The sequence below is a fragment of the Cornus florida genome, unplaced genomic scaffold (genome assembly GCF_030987335.1).
Source record: "Cornus florida cultivar Cherokee Brave unplaced genomic scaffold, ASM3098733v1 CherokeeBrave_3.0.0_Hap2_Chr04, whole genome shotgun sequence".
NCBI lineage: Eukaryota > Viridiplantae > Streptophyta > Magnoliopsida > Cornales > Cornaceae > Cornus > Cornus florida.
Window position 1 is genome coordinate 72,411,292 of NW_026775574.1, and position 10,247 is coordinate 72,421,538.

Genomic DNA, 10,247 nt, shown 5'->3' on the forward strand with positions numbered 1-10,247 from the left:
GGCACGCCTCTCCTGCTCATCACACGATCTGCAAGGATGCAATCAACTTCCTTGTCAAAGGATGTGACAACAGCTGTGGGTGCCCTATGCGATATGCCCCGAGTAAGGTCTTCCATGTCTTCATGATAAGGCTTGAGCATGCTGACATGGAAGACTGGATGTATCTTCAACTTGGGTGGAAGCTCCACCATGTAGGAGACCTTGCCCACCCGCTTGACGATGGGGAACGGGCCCTCGTACCTCCTTACTAGCCCCTTATGCACGCTCCGAAAGGACTTAAACTGTTGGGGTAGTAGCTTAACCATCACCTGGTCTCCCACTATGTACTCCACCCGCCTTCGCTTGGTGTCGGCCCACTTCTTCATCTTCTTTGCCGCCTTGTCAAGGTACGCCCTAGCCAAGTCGGACTGCTCATGCCACCTCTTGGCAAATTTGTAGGCCACCGGACTCTTACCATCGCAAGTCGAAGCAATGGCGTTGGGTGTCATAGGCTGCCGTCCGGTAACAACCTCAAATGGACTGTGATTGGTAGCCTCGCTCCACTGCAAGTTGTAAGAAAACTGTGCCACCCCAAGGAGTTTGGTCCAATCTCGCTGATTAGCACTCACATAGTGCCTTAAATAAAGCTCCGGGAGAACGTTGATGCGCTTCGTCTGCCCATCTGATTGGGGGTGAAAACTCGTAGAGAAGTTGAGATCCGTCCCCATCTTCTTGAAGAGTCCCATCCAAAATCTACCCGTGAAGCGCGGGTCTCTGTCACTGACAATGTTTTGCGGGACTCCCCAAAGCTTGACCACATGGTCAACAAACAACTCTGCTGCCCTCTCTGCTGTGTAGTCTGCTGGTGCGGGTATGAAGGTGGCATACTTGCTGAACCGATCTACCACCACTATAATGCTCCCACAACCTTCTGACTTGGGCAAGCAAGTAATGAAATCCATAGAGATACTCTCCCATGGTCTCTCTGGAATAGGCAATGGCTCCAATAGGCCTGCAGGATGCTGTTACTCAATCTTGTCTTGTTGGCACACAAGGCAAGTCCTCACATATGTCTCCACATCATCACGCATCCGAGGCCAATAGTAAGAATCTTCTAGGAGTGCTAGTGTGCGTCGCATACCTGGGTGACCAGCCCATTTGGTGTCATGGCACTCCCGTATCAACTCCTTTAGCAAGTTGCCCCACCTGGGCACAAATAGTCGGTCCCCTGTAGTGAGAAGTAAATCATCCCTTAGCCAAAAGCGCTGAGTCTTCCCTTCCTTAGCCAGCTGAATAAGGCTTTTGGCTAAAGGGTAATGCTGTAACCCCTCTTTGATCCCCTCCACAAGAGAGTGTTGGGGCCGACTGATAGCTGCGAGCTCGGCCTTGCGACTAAGTGCATCGGCCACAACATTGGCCTTGCCTGGCTTATATTCAAAATGATAAGTGAACTCCGCTAGGAAGTCCTGCCAACGAGCTTGCTTGGGGCTAAGCTTCTTCTGTGTCTGGAAGTAGCTGGTGGCAACATTATCCGTTTTGATCACAAATTGTGCCCCGAGCAAGTAGTGCCTCCAAGTACGTAGGCAATGGATGACCGCCGTCATTTCTTTCTCCTGCACTATATAGCGCCGCTCAGTGTCATTAAGCTTGCGGCTCTCATAAGCTATGGGGTGTTCTTCCTGCATTAACACGCCCCCAATAGCGAAGTCTGATGCATCTATGTGCACCTCATATGGTTTGGAGTGGTCGGGCAAGCTAAGTACCGGCTCCTCTGTAACTGCCCTCTTCAAGTCATCAAATGCCCCCTGGCACGACTCTATCCAACTCCAAGTACGCGTCTTCTTGAGAAGGTCTGTTAATGGGGCTGCTCTCGCCGAGTAACCCTTGATAAAGCGGCGGTAGTAGTTGACAAGCCCAAGGAATGAGCGTAGCTCTGTCACCTTAGTGGGTGGCTCCCACTCTTGAATGGCCCTCACCTTTGCCTCATCCATCATCAGCTTGCCATCCCGTATCTTATGCCCTAGGAACAACACCTCCTCTTGGGCAAATGAGCATTTCTCCGTCTTCACATATAGGTCGTTCTCCCGTAGGACTTGGAAGACCGCCCTTAAGTGCTGCATGTGCTCCTCTAGAGTGGTGCTATACACAACAATATCATCCAAGTACACCACCACAAAGCGATTCAAGTAGGGATGGAAGAGCTTGTTCATCAAAGTACAGAAAGTAGCAGGTGCATTGGTGAGGCCAAACGGCATAACAAGAAACTCATAGGAGCCATACCTCGTCACACACGTAGTCTTAGGCTCATCCCCGTCCGCTATCCGCACCTGGTAGTACCCCGAGCGCAAGTCAAGCTTAGTGAAGTAGCGTGCTCCACCAAGCTGATCAAAGAGATCGGCAATGAGAGGAATGGGGTACTTGTTTTTGATAGTCACCTTGTTGAGCGCCCGGTAGTCGATGCACATGCGCAAGGACCCGTCTTTCTTCCTCTGGAACAACACCGGTGCGCCATATGGGGCCTTCGATGGTCGAATATAGCCCGCATCTAACAGTTCCTTAAGTTGCCTCCGCAACTCCTCCAACTCTGGGGGTGCCATCCGGTAGGGCACCAGAGCAGGGGGTTTAGAACCCGGTTCCAGCTCAATCTTATGATCCACCTCCCTCCTAGGTGGAAGCTTCTTGGGCAGCTCTTTAGGCATCACGTCCGTGTACTCGTCTAGCACGGCTCGTATCTTCTTAGGCACCTCTTCTTGTGGGGAAGGGACTAGCTCATCTTCGGGTGTCTCCAGTAACGTAGCAAGGTAGCTAGTCTCTCCCTTCTTGAAGCCCTTCTTGAACTGCATAGCTGACAAAGCTTGGGCTTCCAACTTGGCGCCTCGCTCCACCGGCACCATGCATGCTGTGTTGCCTTCCATAATACACATAGTGTTAGCAAAAAGAATGGGGAAGGCTCTCACCTTGTCTAAGAACTCCAACCCAAGGACTAGTTTGAAGTCGTCCATGGGTACCACCGATAGATCTATGTGGCCACCCCACTCACCAATGCATGCTTGGACGCCGTGTGCCATGCCATGTATAGCCTTTGCCGCCGAGTTAACTGCCTTCATGGAGCCCCCTTCTTTGCTATACTTGAGGCCCAACCTCTTGGCCTCGTCAAGGCTCACAAAGTTGTGGGATGCACCCGTGTCCACCAAAGCACGTGTGGGTGTCCCATTGATGCTTGCCTCCACGAACATTAGCCCTTTAACCGCCGCCTTAGGGACTTCAGTTTTAGCCTTGATGGCATTAAGGATTTGCAGCGAACCCATCTGCGCCTCCTCCTGTTGTTGCTCTTCATAGCGGCTCGTCATGGCATTGAGGGTCTTCCACTTTGGGCAATCTCGTACCCAATGTGGTCCGTCACATATGAAGCAAGAACCCTTAGGCTTGGGTGCTCCTTCCTTATTCTCCCTTCCCTCTTTGCCTCCATGGCCACCACCTGGCTTACGGGACCAATCCTTGTGGGGTGTAGCGCCCTTGTCTCCCCCACCTTTGCCGACATACCTCCCCTTGTCCTTGTCTTTGTCTTTTGGCTTGGACGAGGGTTCCTTCTTGGAGCTGAAATCAATAAAGGACTCCGCTTCTGCAATAGCTGTGGCAAGGTCTTGCACGTTGCGCCACCTCAACTCCGTCTTAGCCCACAACTGCAATCCATCCATGAAGAAGAAAAGAGAGTCCTTATCGGATAGATCCGGGATCTCAAGAGTCAAGTTAGTGAATTCCTTCACATAGTCCCGAATCGACCCAACCTGTTTTAGCCTTCGGAGTCTGCCCCTAGCTTCATCCTCGGCATTCTCAGGATAGAAATGCTTCTTAATTTCCCTAGTGAAATCAGCCCAAGTATCAATAGAGACCGTACCTTTGCCTATGTCACTATACTTTTTCCTCCACCATAGCATGGCATGGTCGGTGAGGTAGTGGGTTGCCGTACGTATCTTGATGGTCTCATCGGTCATGCCTGTAGCCTCAAAGTATTGCTCCATGCTAAAGAGGAAGTTCTCCAACTCCCTCGCTACCCGGTTCCCACCATAGCACTTAGGCTTGGGAATATCAACCCGGGGTGCTACTACCCCCGTAGTAGCTGTGCCGGACGCCACCGCCCGTTTGCACAATATCCAGTCCGCTCGCATTTCCTCCATTTGCTCGCGGCAAGTGCCAAGCTCCTGATCAACATAGCCACGTAGGGTGGCAAACTCCCCCAACATAAGTTCTCGAAGTGCTTGGAGCTCCTGCCGAAAGTCACCACTTAGGGCATTGAGTGACCCTTTGACAGCATTCTGGACCTCAACGTCCTCCGACTCTAGCCCATCCATGCGCTGGTGAGTATCCTCAAGCTGTTCCAACACGTTGGCTATGGACCCCTCCATCATTGCCACACGTGCCTCTAAGCCCGCCATGATGTCCTTCGACCTAGCCCTCGTCCTCACTCCACCTGGAGGGGGATTTGTTTCCCTTCCACGTAGAGTCTCCTCTTGGGTGCCAGTCACATCTGATAGCTCCGCCATAGCTTCCTCCACACAAGGTGTGACGCTTCACGACCTTAGCTCTGATACCAACTGTCACCGACTTGAACCTTTTCAAGCTCCCGTGCGGCCTTAGACACTTTCAAGCCCCCTTGAAGCGCTAAGTCAGCCTACCCGAGTGTGCTAGCTTAGTGAAGACTAAGGCTAGACAAGTGTTTTACTTACTTGGGTGTGTAGGAAGAGGTTAGGCAAGTGAGCAAGAGAGTTTGAGAATGTATAGAACTTGTATTACTTGAGAGGAGAGATTACAACTTGGTTGCTTGGTGAGGAGCAAATGAACTCTCACCTCCTATTTATAGGCCTTTGGCCTTACAAGAACATTCTAGATGTGTACAAATGTGTGGCTTAGATTTAGTGTCTAGAATCCTCCAGAAATATCTACACAACTCTAGAACTATCTACTATGTACAAGACAAGTCTAGAGAATTCTAGAGAATTCTATACAACTCTAGACAAGTCTAGAAAAGGCTAAACAACTCCACACTAATCTAGAGAATTCCGGAAAGTTCCATACTTGTGTAGAGAAGTCTAGAAAGCTCCAGTCCATGCAGGCTCCATGTCATTGTCTGCTGGGCGTCTGCGTGGCGCCTGCGTGGCATAGCCTCTTGGTAGCGGGGTGTGACAATAAGCTTAGATGGGGGAGAATGTCACGCCCCATCTTGAAAGGTTATGTCACGTGTACATCAAATAGGGCACACAACAGATGATCAGCATGGGAAGAAATTCTAGAAGTCTTTAGAATTTTAATGGCCTTAACATTGTCTAAAATGTTTTAGAGTTGGAAAGGTTGTCTGTGTGTATGGATTCTTCTGGAACCCAATTATAGAATTAATATTTGACAAGATCTTGATCATTCATGGTAAAGGCCATTGGCCTATAAATAGGAGTGGGAGTTCACCAAGCAACCAAATGGTGCAAGACAAATCCTTCCATTAACATAAACTCTCTTGCTACACCTCTACAACATCCAATTCTCACACGTGTATATAAATTTGTAAGATTCTAATTCTCATAAATGTGTATATAAATTTGTAAAATAGAATCTTAAATTAAGAAAACTGTTGTGTCCTTATGCGTCCATTTTTCAAAATATTAAACAACTCAATTATCAATGTTGGGTGTTTTACACGTGTAAATAATTTTTCGTGTATCTAATTGGCAAGTTTCTTATAAGACAACGATGATGCAGCCATAACCATTTCTTCTGCTGGACGGAGGGGGAAATACGAGAGTATCCCAATATATTTAGTTTTGAAAAAGAAAAAATGAAAAACATTGCAATAACTTTTATAAATTGTAATTTTAAAGTGCATGTTTTAAGTACATGCTCAATTGTTTCTATCAAAAGCCTGGTCAAGAGCCAACTTAAGCTGTAGATCTAGACCTTCAATTGGTTATTGTAATTTTTTTCTATCATAATTAACCATTTAAGACTATTTACATTCTTAAAAATCATTTTAAAAAATTAATTTCATCATGTTATATGTTTGTATGCAAAAGTCAAAATTTAATTTAGGGATATCATCTCTAACTTTCACTTTCAGAATGAATGTGAGAGTCAAAGTTTGACGGGACAAATGAATTTGTGAGTTCTTTTGTATTTCCTTCCTTTTTATTTTGTTATTTTTTCTTTTAGCCATTCTTTATCTTGATTATCGAAGTAATAAATATTATCAAAATAGGCTCTTATTGTTGTTTTATTCTCGATCTCACTTTCTTATATATAACTTTTTGGATTACTTTTTTAGAGTTGAAAACAATTTTTTTGTGGCCAGTTGAAGATAATTTTTTATTTTTTTGAACAAGTTGTTTGTTGATGAATTATTGTTAGCCAATATATATTTTGTTAAATATTTTGTTTTCACAGCAAATATGTTGAATTGTATGCTAAAATGGTTATTTGGTATATTTATAAGGTCATTTGAGTCATTTTTTTTCACTTAATGGTAGTTTGGGCATTTATAAAATATTTTATTAACAAACTTAACTTTAGAGGTGGTTAGAGAAATTTGAATAAATATCAAGGGGTGTCAATGGTTATTTTGATTATAATTTCGACTGAGAAATATTTGGACAAACTCAGAGAGGTCGGGTATTTCATCCTACTTATTTATATTTAGTAATTCACTATTATTTTCAAATTCAAATAAATATTTTATGACAATTATTATTATTTTTCAAAAATTTCTTAATCAATGTACCTTTAAAGTCATATAGTGTTTTATAGAGATTGAATTTTTAATTTATAAATGAGAATTTTGAGCTTAACTTAATCGAGTTGCTTTTGAAGTCACAAGAGTGTTTTTAATGTGTAAAGGTTGAATCTTTAAATGAAAATATTTTAATCATATATATTTGAAGTTACTAGAGTGTTAGCATATATGAAGATTATATAAATATTGAATATTTGAAAAGTTTTTATTTCCTTGTTTCTAATTCTTGCATTCTTCTTTTATATATATAATAATAATAATTATTTATTTTATTTATCATTTTTAATTAGTAAAGCACATAGTAAAGAAGGCCATTAGGTCGGCTCGGGTGGTATGAATTTTATTTTATTTTTAAAACCCTGGCAAAGAACTCCTACAAGCCACAATATTCTCAGAAAAATTGAACGCTACACGTTTCGCTTTGAAATTATAGAAGATGTCACTGGAATAAAGTATAGACTTTTGTGGTAAAATTCTATTTATTCCAAATAATATATATACATATATATATATAGATTCCCGGGGCATTTCTTCATGTATAAATTCGCGATGATTGTGATTTAATCGATGAGAATAAATCAGACTCCCCTGTTTTGAATGTCGTGACACATTTCAGGGAGAAGAAAATTCCATATCTCAAAGCAAGTGTATTATACGCTAAGAATAATAAAAAGCAATTAGATATGATGGGTAATTCGTTTCCTTTGAGGAAAAGGTCAAAAGGAAGAAATTTTTTAGTTTTGTTATTTAATTAAAAAAAAATGTCTTTTGATTTTGATTTTATTTATTAATTTATTTTTGGTAGTTCTGTTTGTAGCATTGCAGCAAAAATCACAACAAAAACCTTCCAAAAAAAATGATGCAATTTATACTATATTTCAATAATTTACACATAAATAAATTCACACTGATTCTTTTTAGTAGAGATAAGCTCATTCTCAGATGTAAAACTAATGTGGTTTATGAGATATTATTATTTAATTATTACTTTCGTCCCACTTTAATTGTCGCATTTGGAAATATTATGAGTCACATTTTTCAAAGGCGACATTGTAAGTTACATTTTTTGAAGATGATAATTAAAATGGGACGAAAGAAGTATATTATCTATAAGATTTTTTTATGCTGATATACTCCTTTTTAATTACCAATTATCTTTTGGGCACTAAGCACAACTTAGGTTCCCAGGACTTCTTTCTTTGCTTTTTGTAATAGCTGATTCCTAGTACTTCTTTCTTTGCCTTTTGTAATATGTGTGTGTGTGTGTGTATATATATATATTCTGTGCTTGGTGGCCAGAATTTTCAGAGAATTCAAAAAAACATTAAATGTAAGATCACCATATCCTGTTTATGACTAATTTTTCTTTTTCTTTAATATATATGGTCAGTGTCTATGAATTTTTTTATTTTTATTGGGTGGGCATTTAGGCTCATTTGTTTGGATGTAAAATATTTTTTAAAAAATATATATTTCTTTATTTTTTGGTATTTGATTATTGTAAAATATTTAAGAAAGAAAATAACAAAAATAACTCCAGAAAGTTGATGGGTAAGTTATTCTACAAGTCTTACTCGTTGAACTCGGCCTACACCAAAAAATACAAACAAACAAAATATTTTACGTGGAAAAAATATATATTTTCAGCCTTAAAATTTTTATTAATTTATTACCAAGCATGTTATTTGTTTCTTGCTTTAACAATCCAATAAAAAATATTTGTTACCAAAGGTGCTCTTGCTTCTAACATAAATCACACAACATAAAACACTATCTCCAATGATTACGAAGAAATAAACAAAAACCAACCTTATTTAAACATTTGTTGGGAGTTTCAGCCTTGGGTAAGTTTGCTTAACCTTTCAAAAAAAATAAAAAAAGGGACCATATTTATCAACAAATATAGGAAAATGAGACCAAGGGATAAAAATAGTAATGTTATACATTTTCTTTAAGATGTGTGAATATTTTCTCTCATTTTAACTTGAACGTGGATTCGAACCTCCTGTGAGAGTTAATTGTCAGAATAATAAATAATAATAAACCTTTAGAATAGATGATAACTTTACCATCAACTTAATTACACATATTAGAAGAAAAGAAGACCACGACTGAGAAATGTGACAAATAATATAAATATTAAAGGTACAAATAATAATAATAATAATGATGAGCATAGAAACAAAGGTTATTGTCAATATTTAACAAGTTACAAATTGAAAGTCGAAATATATATATATATATATATATATATATATATATATATATAAAGCATACTCGAGTTGTGGGGGTTTGACGAGGAATGGAAATGAGACGAGAAAGGGTCTGAGGATGAGAAGATGTTCAAAGTAAATTGTGGAGACCAAAGAAAATTGGGAGTGGAAAAGACTTTCATATGACTGGAATTCTAACATTTATTATGATTCAAATTTGATTGGGATCCATCAACGAACAAGTCACTAGTCTAAAACAACTGCTGGTCTCCCACTTTTCACACCTTCATTTTCATTTTTTTTTTTCTCCATGTTGTCCTGCATTTATCTCTTGACCAGAGTTAGAAGGTGAATAAATTAATAATTTTGTATTTGGTGGAAGCTTCTTATTCCTGCTGATCTTCCATGGAAAAACAGGGATCAGATGGCATATATATATATATATATATATATATATATATATATATTGTTTGGCAAATGTTGGGTTGTTCTTATGTTTGGGAGTTTATATTTGAGTTTGGTAACGTGATAAATTAGACTAATTTTATTTGAGTAGAGGGTTGAGATTGGTGTCATGATGACATCATAAATAATAATGACATTCTTTTGATATTAATTCATTCACATAAATTAGTTAGGGTTGTCTGATTTTCAAATTCCAAATTGTTTTTCTCTTAGAAAAATTATAAATTTATTTAATTGATGAATCTTAGAGTGCTGGAATAAAGTTCCAAAACTGAAAAAGAGAAATATATATGTATGAAATATATTAAATTTAATCCTTTTAAAAGTCAAAAACAAGCACACACACAAATAATAATAATAATAATAATAAAATAAAAAGAGCAACTTACCAAAAAAATAAAAAGAACTAGGTGTAGGCTGCAGTAGAGAGACTTTATTAATGTGGCACAAAATATATAAGGTAAATTACGCTGACTTTTTTGAGGTTTAAATAAATATAAATAAATTATTTTAATTTAAATTCTTCGTCATCTACTCACTATTAAAATGTGATTTTGAATTTGAAAAGTTAATAATATTTTTCTATATTAATAGTATATTACCTAATAATTTATACTACAACGAAACAACATTTTATAAATTTTAGTTAAACAGGTTCCGAAAAGAAAATGCTACCTGCTGAGGACACCTTCCAAATTTTTAAAAAAGTTGTAAAATAATAAAAATTAAACCGTCTACTGAATATGTAATTTGTCCGAACCTCAGGGCAGAGATGTGTAATTTACCCAAATATATATATCTATATAATTCATACT

General features: G+C 39.3%; 1 protein-coding gene across 1 annotated transcript; it reads right to left on the reverse strand.

The window, feature by feature from the left end:
- Positions 1 to 1,004: 1,004 nt before the first annotated feature.
- On the reverse strand, positions 1,005 to 4,523 carry LOC132305109 (uncharacterized). Its single transcript, XM_059802789.1, has one exon. It carries the CDS (start codon positions 4,521 to 4,523, stop codon positions 1,005 to 1,007), a length of 3,519 nt encoding a protein of 1,172 aa, XP_059658772.1.
- Between the last annotated feature and the right edge of the window lie 5,724 nt (positions 4,524 to 10,247).

Excerpts from the sequence above, each read along its gene's own strand:
- LOC132305109 (XM_059802789.1), bottom strand. The coding sequence starts at position 4,523 with ATGGCGGAGCTATCAGATGTGACTGGCACCCAAGAGGAGACTCTACGT.